We start from the raw sequence: 18,111 nt of genomic DNA, 5'->3' as shown, positions 1-18,111 counted from the left end.
GAACCTTGAACAGCACTACGCCGCCGGCCATTGGCCATTGCTGCACGGTGCCAGTGCCTGCCGAGCGATTAGTACGAAGATCGGTTTGCTGCTCTTTCTCTCTCGCACTCAAGGGGTCAGCCTTAAGGGTGCGGCAGAGAAAGAGCAACAAACCGAGAGAGCGCGAAGAAGGCGAAGAAACGAAGTGCCTGCCAGTGCCGCGCCGCGGCGAAGTTGGCCCGGTGGCCGCGAGAGGGCGCAGGCGTCGCCCCGGCTCGTCGCACGACGGGCAGCGGCAGCAGAGCAGGCAGCAGCCAGCCAGCCAGCCGCCCCGCCCGCCCGCCAGCCGCCAGCCAGCAGCCAGCCAGCAGCAGTCGGGCCCGGTCCGCCGTGGGGACATGACATGATGCCGTGACGGTCCCGGACGTCTAGCCCGTTTTTGTACTTTTCTATGAGAGCTCTCCCCTGGTCACGTCGCGTCGTGACCGAAGGACAATCTGACACGCAACAACCCCCGCCGCCCCCGCCGCCCGACTCGTCAAGGGGCGTCGTCTCTGCGCCGGGGACTGCTTGCCGTGTGGTGAGACTCTTGAGACGGGCCGGCCGCTCGGAGGGTGTCTAGTGAAGGTGGACTTTGTGACGTGCGGTTCGAACAGCACCGAGTGAGGCGTGCCCTGGCGTGCCCTGGCGTGCCCACGCGAGGATACGGATTTCAGTGCGACCGGACTGCTGTGCCACTCAAGTGCCACTCGGCAGCGGGAAGCGGCAAAGTGAGGTTATGTTCGCCAGTGCTCCGCTCGCGTCACCCAGACCAGCCCGCTTTTCTGCGGTGTTCCACTCCCTGCTCGTCGATTCTGTAAGTGAAAGATGTTTCTGAAGGCAGGGATCGTGTTTGCCTGTGCTGGGGTTCGGTCGGCCTCGTTCTGAGCGATGCTGCCGAAACGATGGTGTAAAAGCACTTGCCCTATTTACATCGATGACAGCCTAGCCTAGGCGACCTCTGGTTCTGACAACTCGTCAGTTGGCTCCATTTGTTGGTTTTCCATGAATCTAAACAACTTTACATTGGAAACGACAACTGGTTGCTGAATATAGACATTTTTAAGCTTGATTTAATACTTGGTCTTCATTTAGTTACATTGGTGTTACAAGGCCTAGTAGGTCTGTTCAAAAATTGAATGATTTTTACCTGCTCATATCCATCTATTCAAATTTCAATAGCATCTATTTGCGTTGCCCAGCCACTTTTCCCAATACCCTCATCAATGAGTCATTTCTTTGAAATAATGTATCTCCAGCAGTGTATTTGATACAAACTATCACCGCAGAAAATTTAAACAAAAGCTGTTGTCATGTAAGATCTATATTAATTTTTTTGTTAAATTACTCCTTGACATTGATTATGAATTGTGTTCTATTCCACTGAATTCTCTGGAGTATTTAGTTCACAGTAATTTCTGAGGATATGTAAAGTTCTGAAAAGAGGTTTACTCAAAGTGCATTGCACATTTCAGAACGTCACTTTATGGAAGAGATGCCGAGAGTTCGGTGCCGCACTTTCCCCGCCTCTCCCCGACTCGTTTCCGTCCCGCCTTTCTGCCATTGCTGGTGTCACTTAGCTTCACTTAGTGTGTTGGCCGCGCCGTGTGACCCCGGAAGAGGCGAGTGCAGGCCAGAGGCTGGGTCTCGCTCCTTCCAGGTGCCTTCCAGGGGGCGGCAACGGCCTAGGAGGCGCGTGAAGCCATGCGCGAGTAAGGTGCAGGGGTTACTTATTTTGCTTCGATTGTAAGATCTAGACCGTTGCTTGCAAAACGCTTTGCACAGATCGAAAGAGCACAAAATTTGTGGTGCATTAGGCCTAGTAGACTGCCCGATACTTCCAATTCAACCGAACACAAGGGCGAAATCATTTACATCAACATGGCGCATTCGAGTTTTTTCCTAAATTTTATGATTTTTGTGTTTTTTGGTGTTTTTACTGCACCTTAATATCAGGTAAGGGAGGAGTTTCGAGAAAGGCAATTAGCCTAATGCACCCTAAATTTCAAGCCCTTTCCATCGGTGCAAAGTGTTTTGAAAAACACAGTCTAGTTTTCATAATCTCGAACAAGTGCGCAACCTCTGCACTGACGGCGCGAGCATCGCTTCACGCTCTCCCTAGGCCGTTGCTACCCCCTGTGCCTTCCCTTGTCGTTGTGGCGCAGCACCACAGTCCTCAGCTGCGCTGAGATGCGAATGATTAAAACGCCTCTTGAAATGCGCGCCATGATGGCAGTGCTTGCTCGCGAAAGGACGGACCCAGCTGGGCCCCTCGCTGCACCGCGGCCCCGCGGCCCTCGCATTGCTCATTTGAAAGCGTCTTATCGGCACTCGATCGCGGCACCCGCCCCCGCCCCCCGCCCCGCCCCGCGTCCTGCTGCCCGCGAGGAGGGCGGTAACGCGTGGCTGGAGGAAATTTTCCGATGACTCCGCGACTCTGCGCATGGAACGTTTGCACAAAGGGGCAGCCGTCGCGTTGACGGCCTCAATGGGCGTCGTCGCGGCGCTCATGTCTGCGGACGCGTCGCTCTGTCTCCCTCGCACTAATGGGGCGTCCCGCGTGGGTGCGAGAGAGACAGCAACACAAACGACTCTCAGTCCGCTTGGCGAAAATGGACGCGTCCCAGCTCAACTTGACTCACTCCGACGGGGTATTTTTAAAATTTCTTGATTGAGACCCGTGGACGTGGATGTGTGTGTGTGGTGGTGGTGGTGGTGGTGGTGGTAGGGGGGGGAATCCGGACGCCGTCGGGAAGGTGTTGGCGCGAGGCTGCCCGCCTGCTGCTATGACGTGAACGGACACACAAGGGGCATGTCAGTGTGCAGTGGCGTGCGCAGGGGGGGGGGGGGGGTCAGGGGGGTCATGACCCCCCCTTTGGCCACTAGACAGCCGCCTGAAAGGTAGGCAAATTGCGCCACTTTCCCCCTGTAAGTAGGCAAAAAGCGTGGCCTGACCCCCCCTTTCTAAATTTCTGCGCACGCCACTGGCAGTGTGCGCCTTGCTCGGCCTTGCTTCAGCAAGGTGACAGCGCGGTCGTCAAGGACATGCATGCCGCGCCTAGGCCCCAAGTTTGCCCCCCCCCCCCCCCGAAATGGCTGGCTAGAGGTCCTTCACAAGGATGCAGTGCACTACGCCGCTCATGGCAGTGCCATGGCAGTGCCGCTCGCGGTGTTGCCACGTGGGCCACGTGTCGGCGAGTCGACCGCACAGTGCCCCAGCCAGCCTATACCAGCCCGGCCCCGGTTTCCTGCTGGATCGGGCCATGCCCATCCATGCCGGCGATGGTTGCCGCTGGGCTCCTCCATGGCCTGCACGGCCTGCACGGCCTGCACGGCCGGCGTGATGCAGGATGCAGGTCGCGGCCTCCCCAGTCGCATGCAGTCCGTGCAGTCGCATGTCGCGGCGGCCCAAGTCGCCACTGCACTTGCACTGCTCCCACCTCCACTCACCTCCTACTCCTTTTCCTCTTTTTCGTTTTTTTCCATTTTTCCTTTTTTTAAGTTTTATTTTTTGTTGAGCGTTCGTCTAGACAGCCGACGCGGCCCGGCGGCGCGGCGGCGCGGCGGGCGGAGAGCGGTGGGGAGCGGCAGCCACCTCGTCAGACGCCCCTCCCCCTCCCCCCCTTCCCCCTTCCCCTCGTCCGTCTGCCCGGCCGGCCCGCCGAGCACCGCGCCCACCAGCCCGCTGCCTGGCCGGCCTGGCCCCTGGCCTCGCACGCGCAGGCAGGCAGCCCAGGCAGGCGGGCGGGCGGGGCACCGCGACGCGACGCCCGTCGCAATGACATCGCGGACGGCGACGGCCGCACTGCCGCGGACGCCGCGGACGCCGCGGACTTGATTGAGTCGCCGCGGAGTCGTCTCCGTCCAGCGTCCAGGTCACTGCGCAGTGCAGCGGAGCTGTGTTGCTGCGCCCCCAAGCCCCCAACGGCATGCCGCGGCGGTCCGAAGGCACACCGAAGGCACACCGAAGGCAGGGGCGACCGGACGCCGAACCGCAGGGCCGCAGGGCCGCAGGGCTTGGGGGGACCCTGCCGCCCCGCCCGGGGGCACGGTGCCCTGCGGTGCCCTTGGAAGATGATATCCGGCGCACCGGGCGTGTTTTTAACAGTGCAATGCGGGCGTCTCGGAGCGTCACCGCCGAGTCTGGCCGGCCGGCGGGCCCTTTACCTTCCCTCCCCCCTCACTCCGGCCAGACAGTGCCGGAGGCCGACCGGGCCGACCGGCCGGGCGGGGCGGGGGGGGGGGGGAGGGGGGCGGCAGGCAGGGGGCAGTCTGGTGGCGGTGGGCCGAGACGAAACCCTTTATACGCCAGACCGAATAAAAGCTAATAAAACAAAAGAGTTCCCTACACCCTCAGCGAGTTTGGTGATCAAGATAGGGGATTTTCTCATTCATAGGGCCGGTGGAGGGGGAGGAGGAGCCCCCCTGTCTGGCTGGCTGGGCTGCGACTGTAGCCCGCCCGCCTCCGCCCTCCCGCTCTGTGGCCGGGGCGGCGCGGCGGCGCGGCCGGCACGGCTGGGGCGCTTCCTGCAGTGCCGTGTGCGGGGCACGGCCTGGCTGGAGGCATTCGGGGCGGGGCGGCGGCGCACCTACACTGTCGGAAAGAGGGCTCTGGCACGGACACCACCACAAGTTTGATGCATAGGAGGACGACTGCCAGGGCCCGCGTGACGAGGGTCGCGTGACTAGAGCTGTGACGGCGGCCTCGCCACGGGGCCGCGTGCGTTGCTTTGCCGTTCCGGCGACCCGCGGCGGCCACACGAATGAATGAATGGTGCTTCGGTTTGGTGCCGTCTGTCCCCTGGCGGCGCGGCGTGTATCGGACATCAGCAGAGCCGCGCAGAGTCGTCCCGTCTCTCTCGCGCTCCGTGCGATGCAGTGCGGTGCACGCTGTGGCGATGTCGCCGCTGCCAAGCCGCCCCAACCGCTGCCCACCTTTGTCCGACGTTCAGGATGAAAGCGGCACTACCCTGCCTCCGGCTTGATTAGTTGTGGACTGATTCAGAGTCTGGCTCTCTCGCACTCATTTCGGACGTACCCTTTGGACGAACCGAGGGGTTACCCACTCCGGGAATCGTGTGTACACTCAGTCCGGGAATCGTTCGTAACTTGCTCAAAATTTTATCGAAAATCTTAAAAGTTTCAATGGAGAGGGATATGTAAGAGACACTAAACACTCAAAAGCTAAGAAAAATCTTCAAAAACCTCTCCTTTTATGCAAGATTTGTTCAGGAATCGCGGGAATCCGGAATCGTGTGTACGCCCTAGTACCGAGTGGCTAACCCCTCGGGACGAACCCTTGAAGGGCGAGAGAGAGAGAGGGAGAGGGCGATGGGAACGGCCCTCGGTGCTGCGGCCTCGTTTCTATGGGGCCCGAGGGGTCGGCAACTTCCCTTGGCCGTGTACGAGGGAGTATACGTATATTACAGTACCAACTCGATCGCTGTCGCGCGACAGCGATAGTGAGAGCAGTTCGTTCGCTGCTACTAGCCCCGGCCGCGCTGGCGAGCGCCACAGCGCTCCGGCCGGCTGGGGCAGCCTAGCGGCAGACGGACGCCGAGCAGACGAGCTGTCACGTACCGGCCGGTGAACGCCGGGGCAAGGGGGGCGGGGAGGGTGTGGCTAGGCTCGGCCCGGCCGCTGGCTGGCCCGAGCAAGCGTGCGTCGGCGCTGCCGGTCTGGAGCTCGGGCCGGCAAGCGAAGCGGGCTAGCGCCGAATCCTATGTCTGTCTCTCTCGCACACGACAGCGATCGAGGAGACAGCGATCGAGTTGGTACTGTATAGGGGTATTATAGAAGCGAAATTGTGGTAATATGCAAGTAATATATGGTAATATACAGGTAATATACGGGTAATATAGCCACCGCGTACGAAGTAATATATGAGTTGCCGACCCCTCGATGGGGCCTGCATCGGCCTGCATAGTGAATGATCGGCGCTAACAGGAGATTGCAAGAGGAAGACTTCAGCCATACGGCAGTGCCACGGCCCGTCCACCGCAGTGCCGCGCCGGACGCGTGGATGCCGCTTCGATAAATTGATTTTCAATTGGACTGTGATGTAAGCATTAATTAGGTGGCTGCGCGGCTGGAACTTCGAGATGTTCTATTCAAAAGATCTTTTCTGAGCGCTCCTGTTCAAAGAATCTCATCTGTAATGCAAAACTTTGAAGATGACACATCTAAGAAACCGATACTGCGTGTAGAAATATGTTCCGCTTCCCTCCTATCCGTCTCAAATGGTCAAACTAATTGAAATTGGCTCGCGTTGCAGATACGATACTTTGAAGAGGAGGGCCCAGATAAGATCTTTTGCCTAGGACTCCTCAACTTGGAACTTGCGAGGCGGCGCAGCGGCTCGTGCTGCCTCTGGTCCCCGCCGAAAGTTGAAACTGTTTGAGTCGCCGGGACCATGGTGAGGACAGGCTACCGGTGATGGCGGCGGCGACCATGGCGGCCTGTCCCTTGCCTTTCCCGTCTCGGCCCGCGCGGTGGTGAAGGAATGAGGTCAGCCCCGCTGGCGTCTGAGGGCGTCTGCGACCCAAACCGCGGTCCATTGAGTGTTTGGAATGGAGGGTCGCCTATTTTCCGTGGCGCGCTTGGCTGGTCCCGAAAGAGACAGTGGGAGGCGCACCGGTCCCTTTCTGTCCCTTGCAGCCTTGCAGTCCCTGAGGCCTGGCTAGGCTGCCACGGAAACTGGCGGTGTGTGTTTTTGCCGTGTAGTGAAGGGCCCCGGGGCCCCGGGGGATGTCCGTGCCATGTTGTGTCATGGTCTGCTGGTGGTCGGTGACGTACACGGGGTGTGGGGGAGGAGGGGAGCACCATCGCCGCGTGGCCTGCTCGTCGCGGCTGTCCGCGGCGCGCTGCCCGGCCCGGCCCGGCCCCCCTCGTCGTCAGAAAAATTAAAATTCCTCCGCTCTGCAAAGCACGCATTAACGCTTCCGAAATGAAGGCCTTCTTTGTCGGGGCGGCGGCCGGCGCCCGGCCTGCCTTTCATCTCGATAATTAATGTTTGAAAAAGCGCTTGCTCCTCCGCGATCGAGGCTCGTCGAGGGCGGCGCGCCGGTCGGTCTGTGTTGCTCGCCGCGCCGCTGCTCCGCTGCCCCGCTAGGCCCGGGGAGAGAGGCAAGAAAGCAAGTATTTGTCTTTATCGTTGCGCACGCGGCCACCACAGGGTACCACAGTGCGATCCACAGTGGCACCACGCACGCCGCCGTCGGCCTGCTTCGTGTTATCGGCGAGGCGAGGCGGCAGTGTGCGGCCCATGGCAGTGTGGCGGACGGACGCGGCCGGAAATCGGGGTGGCGTGATGTGGCGCGTGTCGCGGCGGTGGCCCGCGTCGCCGTGCCCACCGCCCACCCCGGGCCGGGTCGGGCCGGGCGCCCCGAGCTCAGTCCGAGAGTCTCTCTCGCACTCGTGGGGCGCACCGTCTGGGCGCGAGAGAGACAGTCTGCTGGCCCAGCGCTGGCCGTGCGCTCCGATGCAAATTGCCGACTTCCGCGTCTGGTTCCCATCGAGGGGTGATGGTCGGGCCGCCGACGCGTGTCCGCGACGTCCGCGCGTGTCCATAGTTCCCAGTTTGTCTAAAAATAATGCCCGATGGCAGAACACCTCGGAGCGTCGCGGAGCGCGTCGCGGAGCGCGTTCCCCGCGTGGCGGCGGTCGACGCGGTGGTTCGCGCGCCGTGGTGGCGGGCCTGGCGGGCCTGGCGGGCCTGGCGGGCTGCTTGTCGTTCACCTCGTGTTTGGCGGGCGCCGCGTCGCGGTGCCGTCGGCGCCGTTTTAATCTTGTCGAGTCGAGCGATTCCGAAGAGTTGTTTTCGTCGCTCTGTCTCTCTCGCACCCCTGAGGGACGCCCCGCGAGTGCGGCGGAGAGGGACAGAGCGACCCCCCGGCACCCCCCGGCCGACGCGCGCGTCGCGGCTTGCCGTTGGCTGCAATTATTTGCATTGTTTCGCTCTGTGTTTTGATGCTTGTTGACGACGGGAGGCGTCTTGCTGGGTTGCCGAGACTGCGCCATTTTCTCCGGGTTTTTTGCCTTCTCTCTTTTTGTTTTTATTCCCCGCCGTTTCTGCACACGTTGGCTGCTGCCGGCCCTTGGTGGCGGAGCGTGAAGCGCGAAGCCTTGACATTGGATCAGGCGGCCGGGCCTGCCGGGCCTGCCGGGGCGGAACGTAGTGCGTGTTGGGTCACCGGGCGGCTGGGCTGCAGGGCCGGCAGGGGGACGGACGTCGTGATGGTGGACCAACGAAACTTGACTTCCTGGGAACCGAACGGCTCATCGTCCAGCCAAGCGTCGCCCCCCCCCTCGCCGCTGCGGCCCTGCTGGAGGCGGCAGGGGGGCTGACGGGGAAGGGGGAGGGGGGTTGCGGCCAGACAGCTGACCTTCTGAAGGGCGCGGCGGGGCCGGGCCGGGCCGGGCCCGGTGTAGTACAGCCAGGCTCAGCCGAACGCCCGACTATGTGTGTGTGTGTGTGTGTCCGCGTGCAGACGATACAATTATTGCAGGGGCAGGGGGAGTGGAGGACGCAGGGGGGCAATATGACTGGCGATAAAAAGGCTGGCTCCGAGGCGACCCCGCGTCCTCTGACGTCCCAAATTATTTTGTGTCGTTGGCGTCTGCAGCGCGCCGGGCAGACAGGCGCAGGGAGAAGCGGCAGGCTGTGCTGTATCGCGGTATCCAGCCAGACAGACAGCCAGTCTGCCGCATATGCATTGGCCCCACGTGTTCGAAGCCGAAGTGCACAGCATCTGGCGCTTCTAGCGGCCCTCAGGCCTGGCTTGGCTGCCGTGCCAGGCTGCCCTGCTGGTCAATGCTAAACAGACGCTTGAGCTGGTTGCTCTTTCGGCGCCGAGGGGCGTACGTAGAGCGCCGCAACGCGCGTATCGTACCGGCCGGGCGCTTGGAATATAACTGTCTAAGCGGCCTGGCGGCGCGAGGCGCGAGGCGAGGCGCGACGCGCGATGGATAGGCGGCGTCCATCATGTCGTGGTGGGCTGCTGCGCGCCGCGCCGCGCCGGGCTGTTCCAGAGCCGTCGCTCCGTCTCTCTCGCACCTGCACGCGGCGCGCCATGAGTGCGAGAGAGACGGAGCCTGCTGGTGGTGGAGGCACGCGTCGCGGAAATTAATTTCCTCGGCTCGCATTCCACGACTGGCGCCTCGTGGCTGCCGCGGCCGCGGTGTGGCGTGTGGCGCGCCGCTATGACGGCACGTGACGGCGGGGCGGGGCGGGGCGGGGCGGTTGGAGAAGCTCCGGGCCGGCCTCGACGTCGCGTCCGGCACCTCAGGTCGGTCGCCTCGCCGCGCCCGTTCGGCTATTTCCACTGCCTCACAAAAAATGTAGGGATTTAGCATGTCTAGCTCGATTTCTAGAGGTTGGGGGACGTATATCCAGCTTACCGCTGCGCCATGCTGCGCCTGGGCTCGTTTTTTTGTCGGCTTCTTTTCCTCGGGCTGCGCCAGGCTGCGCGGGCTGCGAGGTGTCGTCGGCGTGCTGGGCCGCAGGGAGGACCACGGCGGGCCGGCTGCCCCTCCGCGTCGAGGACGGGGATCAGGGCGGCATGCAGTCTTGACCGTAAATCGCCGGGGATGCGTCTCCTTTGTGCCCCGATATATTGGACACCACTGGGGAATTTTCCCCCTGGGAAAAAAAGGGGGGGAGAGCCGCTGCGCCGTGGTCCCGCCGCGGTTTCTCGTTTGGAAAGTGAGAAAAAATTAAGACGGTACAGCTTGTTGCGTTCCGAGGCGTGATAACGGCGTAACCGATGCACTCGGAGTGGGGTCGCAGGTTTTGAGAGTTGCGGTTTTAAGCCCCTCGGTCAATCGTGTCAAGTTCTCGCTCTGGCGTGCGGATGGCGCGGCATCGCGCGCCGAAGGGTTCCCCTCAAAATAACCAAGTCTAGCGCTGTGGGACCGCAAGGCGCCGTCGTGGCCGCCCCGCCCCACCCCGCCCCACCCCGCCCCGCGACACGAAGCAGCATCTTGGTTTGTAGGTCGGCGGGGCGGGGCGGGGCGTGTCCGGCGGCCTTGGTGCAGTGCGCGCTGCGCGGCGCTGCGGCGGGCCGTTGACCCCCCATTCCGCCATTCCATTCCGCCATGCGACGCGCAACGCCCCTAATCCCTCGGGCTGCGCGGCGCCGCGACGCCAACGGACTCGCCTGCGGGGCGGGGCGGGGTGGCCGGCGCCGAGTTCCCAGCCGCGCTGCGGCTACGGTGGAATCTCCCCGCTGTCCGGCGGTGCCTGGGCTGCCTGCGCTGCCTGGGCGGTGCACTGGCAGTGGTCCTCGCGCTATCATCGGCGAGGCAACCCACTCGCGGGCCAGTTGCCGACGGGTTGGGCTGGCGTCCCTTTTCTTGGAGCGGCGTTGATAAAATGCTTGAGACTCTTGACGAGGGGATAAACACTTTGAGGAATAGCGTACGGACTACTCGGTCCGAGGGGTGAATCATTGCCCTACTCATGTGTATAAATTGGCCTGTGTACTCACAAGTTTAAATTTATCAAAATAAGCTAGTTTTAAGGACGGTTTGGTGTTGCGTATTGTCCGGTCTGCTGTGCACATACGCTTTGCAGCGGACAGCCAGGCCGAACCATGGGCCCAACCATGGGCCGAGATATGGGCCGAGCGCGGTGGAGGCGTCCCAGTGCGTAGGTCCTCACAGTCTTCGCGCCCTTCCCCGCAGGCGGGGCGGGCTGCGCAGGCCGCCACCGAGGCCCTCGTCCGCCCTCGTCGTGGCGCTGGCGCTGCGCTCCTCCCTCGCGGACTGATTACCCGCCGCGTGCTTCCGGGCGGAACAGGAGGGCTCCGCGGCAGACTGACTCCGAGAGTCGTTTCCGTCGCTCTGCCTCTCTCGCACTCATGGCGCGTCCCCTGTCGGTGCGAGTGAGACAGAGCGACGACTCTCTCTCAGTCTGCTGCTCCGCCACCGCGTCGCGGCCGGTCGCGGCTGGGGTGGTCGAGGCTCGAGGCGCCGCAAATTGGGCTCGAGGGGCACGGGCTTGGCGCGGGCCGACGTCCCCGCCATCCTCGTCGCCGTCGGCTCGAGGCATCCGCGCTGATAAGCGCCGCTCGGGGCAAGGTGCAAACGAGCGGCCGTGTTTTGTTCCTTGGCGTCGGCGCCGAGGCGCGGGCCGCGGACTCTGCTCTGACGTGCTCGCGGCCACTCGCGAGGCCCGGCCCGGCCCTGCCGTGCCCTGCCGTGCCCTGCCGCGCCCCGTGGGTACCTGGTTGGTTACTGGACCGGACGCCGGCCCGGCCCCAGGCCCGGCCCCAGGCGCGGCCTCAGCACCTCGATGATAGCCGACTTGACATTCCACCGCGATGGATATCTCTGCTTGCTATGCTTGTGCGGGCCGCGCACCGCGGACACTCGACCATTGTCCCTTGCCATCCGCGGCGCGCGGCCGCGCGACCTTGCCGACCTCGAGGACGCGCTGCCCCTGCCGCTCCGCCGCGCTCCGCCGCGCTCCGCCGCGCTCCGCCGTGGCAAGGGAAGGCCTCTTTTTCTTCGGCGTAGGTAAGGGCTCCTGTTTGAGGGTCCGCGGCTGGCTGTTTTGCACTGTGTGATGTTTTCTCCCGGGAAGGAAGGGTTGTTTGTCGAAGAATGGCCATGTTGCTTCGGGAAGAGGCAAGTGGCTGATGGAGAGGGCGGCACACCTGTGTCGATGGCGCGGGTGTTTGACCTCGGCGTGCGTGCCGTGCGTGCCGCCCCGCGCTGCGGTCCTGCGCCTCGCCCTCCGCTCATGAACATGTATGTGTGCTTAGGGCCGCGCGTTGAAAGTCCAGCCTTGAACCGCCGCGGCCTTCCACGCCGCTCCGGCGAAGCGCTTCGGACTGAATCGCGAACGAAGAAGGAACGATAACGCGACCATTTTTTGCCGAGGGAGTGCATTTCATTTCCTTTCCTTTTCTGTTGCAGTGTGGGGCGTGCTAGCCGTCCTCTCTCTGGCCTTCGTCGTGCTCGGCGCCGTGGGCGTGGTGTCGTGCCTCGTGAGCCAGCAGCGCCCCGTCGGCCCCGTTGGTATGGGGGGAGAACCCCCCCACTCCACGCTACCCGTAAGTAAACCCCCTCGCCCCTCGCCCCTCGCCCCTCGCCCCTCGCCCGGAGAGGCGGGGGCGCGGCCTGCAGGCTGATTCGGAGTCGGAGGCTTCTCCCGCGCACACTTGGGTGCGAGGGAGAAAGTCCGCGCTGGGAACCAGTCTGCCGGTGCCCTCAGCGCCAACAGCGCTCTCGTCGTTTTGTCTCCCTCGCACTCACAGGGCTCCCCTGCAGGGTTGGCGGGTTGCTTTGTCATTGTCTCCCGCTCTGCAATCTCGCCCGCCTTTGCCCTCCAATGTGCAGCTTGCGTGCGTTTGCAAACAAGGCTAGTGCACTTCGGGTGGAGAGGTGTTCCGGCACACTGGTTGAACATGCGCCGCGCCTGCCGCAGGCTTTGCAGAGTTGGGTCTTCAGGGTTCTCGGTTCTGTACTCGGGGACGCATCTTCGCTCAGCCAGGCGTCGGTCGGCAGCAGTGGACGCGCGGAGTGCTCGCCGTTGGACGCAGAGCCGGTCGCAGTTAGCGATCGCACCGGCCGCGGCGTGGCGTGGCGGTGGAGCGCGTTGTGGTCCCTACGCGCCCTTTCGCAGGCCATTATTCATCCCCCCTCCCCCCCTCCCCCTTCCAGCCGCGGCGGCCGGCAGGACAGGCTTTGCACATTTGGCGTCTGGGACGGGCCGACGGGCTGCGGCGAACCGGTCGGCGCGTTGCAGGCGGGGCGGGGCGTTGCAGGGCCCCGCTGCAGCGTATATATACGTATCAAGCATGCACCGTTGAAAATAAATGAGACAGAACGGGCCTGTCTGGAAACTGAAGAGTGGTCGATATCTCGTCTCGGCATCGACCGACTGAATAACTCGCGCCAAATTGTAAGAAGAGGCGGAGGGGCAAGGATGCGCGAGGTCCGGGCCGATGCTGGCGGCCAATTTATGGACGCCCCCCAAGCCTCGCATTATCTGACGCCGTCCCGGCCATTCCGCAGGTGCAAAAGGGCATTGGCAACGATAAATCGCTTCGGCCCGCCGCGCAGCGAGTGCGTCCGCGCGTTCGCGGCCCCACTGAGCGTCGCCAGGGCCGATTTATGGGGGGGGGGGCGTCCGAAATGACGTTTTGCGACCACTTTCGCTGGTGGTGGGTCGCAGCGCAGACGGTCGCAGGCTCTCATTTTTACCGCGGATGAGACCGCGGATCAGCTCGAAACGCATCTCGCATTTTGGCTTTGCCGCCTCCACTGGTCTTCCGGCCCACTGCGCCCCCCCCCTCCCCGCCTGCATTATTTGCCTCAATTAGGGCGCACCGCCTCCACTCCGGTGTTCCCTCCATACCTAGTAGAAGACCCAGCCCCTCCCCGCCCCGGCGCTGGTCTTGACTAACAATGGTCTCGTCAGCGCGCAAGCACCCCGCCCCGCCCCGCCGCGCCACGCCCGCCGCCGCCACGCCCCGCCGCCGCCACGCCCCGCTAGTCCGGGGGTTGGGGTCCGGCGACGTCGTCGCTGTTGGTCGCAGACGCTGTCCAATTGAGGGTGCTCCGGACGCTTGTCGCCGCTTGTGCTGCCATGTTGACGTCGTGCCGGCCGCCGCCGCCGCCCAAGAAAAACGTGTCTCTGGAGGGCCGGGCCGGCCGCCCAAACAAAGCCTATTTTAAACGCCACTCCCAAGCAACGCGAAGCAACGCCACGTCCACGACGACGGGGTGACGCACTGCATGGCCTGCCTGTACCACGCTCTACGCTCTACCTGTCTCTCTTGCACCCGCGCCGTATGCATCGTGCATGACTTCCACTGTGCAGGTGCGCTGGATTATCCATTGGCTCTGCTGATTCCGGAACAGGCGGGCCCCGACCGTCTCTCTCGCGCCCCAGGTAGACGCCTCGTGAGTGCGAGAGAGAACCTGATCTGTCTGGTGGCTGTCGTGGTGCGTGGGCGTGCGCGGTGGGTGACGGAAGCCGGAGAAGGCCCGCCCCGCCCTCGCCCCCGTTGACGTGGCCGGCCATCGCCGTCTCCAAAGCGCCGCGGCGGGCCGGGTAGGGCCGGGCGGCCCCCCAAACGGCCACAACCGCGAGGTGGGGGGTGGCGACGGGGCCGCCGTGGCCGTCTAGACCTGTTTTTTACCGGGAAGGCGACCCCTTTATCGCGGCCATTGGCCTGCGACCGGACGGCGGGCCCCGCCCGGGGTCTCTCTGCCCCGGAGACCCTGGAGTGAGGGGCGTCTGCTGGTGCAAACGTGGGTTTGGGGCGTGCCGGGCCCTGCAAGCCTGAGGGCCCGCGCCCGGCCCCGCACTCTGCGGGGCATGCATGTCTCCGGCCCCGCGGCGAGCCGGGAGGGCTGGGCGGCCTCAGGCCCACGCGTGGTGGCGCGGCGCGCCGTCCGGGGGGCCTTAAACTTCCGGGAAGGCGCCGCCTCCCCCGGCCAGCCGGGCGTCTCTCTCGCACCCTGGGGGGGCGACGCGCGCACCCTGCCTAACTGGAAATGCCGTCTGCATATGCAAACGGATTCTCAGTACCCCTCCGGCACATCTTCATAATGCAAAGAAATTGCCGAAATGGCGAAGAAAACGGCTAAGTCACTCTAGTCCCCCTCCCGTACGCTACCTTCGGTGCTTATTACTGGCTTTTGTTCGTACCCGGCAGCATGCCTCGTCGCATCCATGGGAGTGGGGAGAGAGACGGAGTGACGAGCAGTGCTCGCAATCAGCCTGCAGAGCGCCGAAAACGACTCCGACGCCGCCGGCCGCCCATTCTTCGCCGACGACCGAAAACGGCGGCGCTTTGCAGTGCCGTGCACTGTCCGTCTGCGCGTCCCTCCCCCGCCCCTTTCCCGGTCGCGCCGATCAATCAGCTGACTGACTCCGAGAGTCGTCTGCGTCGCTCTGTCTCGCTCGCACTCACGGGCCGTCCCCGATGTGTGCGACGGAGAAGACTCTCGGAAGCAGTGTGCAGGCGGCGAAGCACGCGAGGCTCGCACTACTCGCGCTCAATAATGAGTGGCGTCATGGTGGCGTCACCAAAGTGGTCGGATGTCAAAAATGTGCTTCCGCTGGCGGTCTTTGCAGAGGGCTGTCCGGCCGGCACGCCATTTTGGCAGTGTAGCAGCGACTGGCGGTGGTCAGGCCGCGAGCCGCGACGCGACGCGCTGCCGTGACGTGCCGTGACGTGCCGTGACGTGCCCTGACTGACGTGCAGCGCGCCGTCCGATAGCGGCGTGGCCGAATGGCTGGAGCGCTAGAGACGGCCGCCGTCGGGAGGGAAGGACGAAGGACGCTCCTTCCGCGCCGGCACCGAATCATTCATTTAGGCCTGGGGAGGGCCGTGTGTACACAGTATGGTAAACGTGTCGCCCGCACGGCTCTGCACTACGCAGTACACTGGTAAAACTGAAAGCGTAGTTGTGCGCCGCGAGGTCGAATCGCGGGTACGCCGCGTTCTCACTCCCCGGCTGAGAACTTTGAACGTACGCGGTGGCTCACTCTGTCTGTCTGTCTGTCTGTCTGTCTGTCACCCACCAGTGTTCCTTCCTTCTAGGGGCGATTGGCCGGCTCCAGGACCTCGCTGCCGCCGTCGAGGTGACACTGCCCCGCCCTGCAGACTGATTCCGAACGGTCCTGTCTGTCTCGCACGCTTGCGGCACGCCTTACAAGCACGAGAAGAGAGAGGGTGAGAGAGGTCTGTCTGCACCTTGCGAAGCAAGGCCCCGCCGCCGGGCCGCCAGGCCGGGCCGCGCCATTTGGCCGTCTGGCTGTTGGCGTGAGGCGCCGACCGGCCGGCGGTTGAGGTGCTAGGCTAGGCAAAGGCTTCGTCGACGCGCCGCGCCTCGCCTTCCAAGCACAGCCTGGCCCACGGCTTGCGTCACCCGGCCGCTCTCTCTCGCCCGGCCGCGCCCGCGCACCCGCCCCCGTGACCCCTCACGGTGTGACGCGTAAGTGTCGGCTTCCTCGTTGAGGCGCGTGCATGTACTACGTGCGCTGGGCCGGCTGGGTGGTGGTGCGTGGTGGTGCCGGGTGCCGCGATAGTCACGTGGCTCGAGGCTCGCCGAGGCTACACCAGAGAGGACAGAAAGTCCTCTCTGGGCTTTACATTGTGCCCTTCCGCCGTGACGGCGGGCTGGGCGGGCTGGACTCGGGGCGGACAGCTGGACGCGGCCGGCCGTTGGGAAACGGTGCCGGCTTTTGCAAGTTGTCTGCACAGTGGACGCGGATCTAGGCCAGTCGCCCCGGCGGCGTGGCGGCGTGGCGCGGCGAGGCGAGCCTAGTCCAGCCAGCCATCCGGCGAGGGCAAGCAAACGCCCCAGCCTCCCCCCCCCCCCCCCTTGCGACTCCATTATGGCCGCCATGGTGCCGTGGCGCATGGCCATCGTGGCATGGCTGCCTTTGTTCAGTTTCTAGCGGACGGGCCGAGCTTGTAGGCCGTGTGGTTGGTGCTCTGTCTGCCCCCCCCCCCCCCTCTGGGGGAAAGCGCTCCCCGGCCTAAGGACTCGCGGCGCCGGCGTTCCGTGTTTTGCATTTGGCGCCGTCCGAGGCGTCAGGAAGAGACGAGGACCTCGTGGCGCGATGCGCCCTGCCGCCGTGTGCGTGTGCGTGCGTGTGTGTGCGTGCGGAGGACGATGGCCGGAGGAGAGGCGGCGGCACGTGCAGCCACCTGAAAAAGAAGACGGAGTCGAGACAATGCTGGTCTGTGTGCTCGCGTCTTTTCCACCCAGACTGCCCGATTGCGGCCTCGGCCCGCCGGTCGGCCGGCATCCCGTGGGACACGTCGCGGTGGCAGTGCAGGCACGGGCAGGCACAGTGTGAGCGAGCCGTGGCCGCCCGGCGCGACGGCGCGGACTTTGAGTTGAGTGACACGAACGCGCGACGGCGCGGCGGCGCCCGTACAGGTCGTGCAGGCGGTCGCGGCCGACCTAGGCCGACCTAGGCCGACCGCTACCCGGAAGCGCGTTGACGTCGTTGACGTGGCCACCTCGGCGTGCCCTGGTCGGCCTGCCGTCTGATTCCGAACACTGCTTCGTCGCTCTGTCTCTCTCGCACCCCTACGGACCGCCCCATGAGTGCGAGAGAGACAGAGCGACGAAAGCAGTGCTCGGAATCAGACGCCTGGTCGGCCTGGTCGGCCTACCCGCGGCCTGCTGCGCACTGGCAACGCACTGGCGCCCCGTGCCTTGGCGAGCGAGGCGTGAGGCAGACGCACCGGCAATTGGACAAGTGGATTGAACCACTCTGCTGGCGCGTCTAGAGAGAACTAGAGTCCCGGAGTAGTACGTCCTCCCGACCGGCCGCCCGTTGGAGTTCTCTAGGTCAAAGCCCCCGACGAGCCGGCACCATGGCACCATGGCGGAGGGGGGCGTGGCGGGGCGGGGCGGGGCGTTGCCGTGGGCGCAGCGCGCACCACACTCTAGTGCGAGGCCGTTGACTGGCCTACGCATGCGAGGGGCCCGCACGAGGCTAGCTCGAGCTTAGCTGGCTGGCCGCCGCGGCCCGGCCATGACGGGCACGGCCACATGGTTGCCTGTGCAAGGCGCACGCAGCACGCAGTGCAGGGCACGCGGGTTCGAGTCCCCTCCTTTGACGCGTTTTGTATGGCAGGCGCTGCAGCGCTGCAGCAGACACAGCAGACGCACTCGAGTCAAGTCCTCTCTCCCCCTTCCCCGCCGAGGGCCGCGCTGCCGCGCTGTGGGCCGCGCTGTGGGAGCGACAAGGACGGCACCACCCGCAGCGCAGCCGCGGCCTCTATTGTCTAGCCTAGACTAATTATGGTGGAGAGTCGTTGCATGACTGGCCGCTGCGTGCAGCGCGGTGCTGCGCCGTGCCGCGCTCTGGTGGCGCGCCGGAAACTGCGCTCAGCATTTGTGCCATACTAAATAGGGAAGGATTGCGCGCCGAGCAAGGGATAAAAGGCATTGGACCTCGTCGCCCCGCCTCGTCGCCCCGCCTCGTCGCCCCGCCGGCGCCATGTTTAGCGCTATGTGGCTAGACGAAGTTTTTGGCACGTCTGGGACGCCAGACGGCACGGCACGGCGCGGCGCGGCGTTCGCGGTGGGGGCCGCCGGGCCGCGGGGCCGCCG

General features: G+C 64.3%; 1 protein-coding gene across 1 annotated transcript in view; it reads left to right on the top strand.

Moving 5' to 3' along the window:
* Nucleotides 1-320: 320 nt before the first annotated feature.
* Nucleotides 321-18,111, top strand: part of LOC117651326 (immediate early response gene 5-like protein) — a 35,647-nt gene continuing 17,856 nt past the window's right edge. Inside the window, exons 1-2 of the mRNA XM_034395227.1 lie at nucleotides 321-835; nucleotides 11,938-12,074. Coding sequence (XP_034251118.1) covers nucleotides 12,042-12,074 — 33 coding nt within the window. The 5' untranslated portion in view covers nucleotides 321-835; nucleotides 11,938-12,041. The remainder of the gene's footprint in view (nucleotides 836-11,937; nucleotides 12,075-18,111) is intronic.

The sequence above is a fragment of the Thrips palmi genome, unplaced genomic scaffold, assembly GCF_012932325.1.
Source record: "Thrips palmi isolate BJ-2018 unplaced genomic scaffold, TpBJ-2018v1 HiC_scaffold_5, whole genome shotgun sequence".
Taxonomy (NCBI): Eukaryota; Metazoa; Arthropoda; class Insecta; order Thysanoptera; family Thripidae; genus Thrips; species Thrips palmi.
The sequence above is the reverse complement of the archived record's forward strand: the minus strand, read 5'-3'. Positions and strand labels throughout refer to the sequence as shown.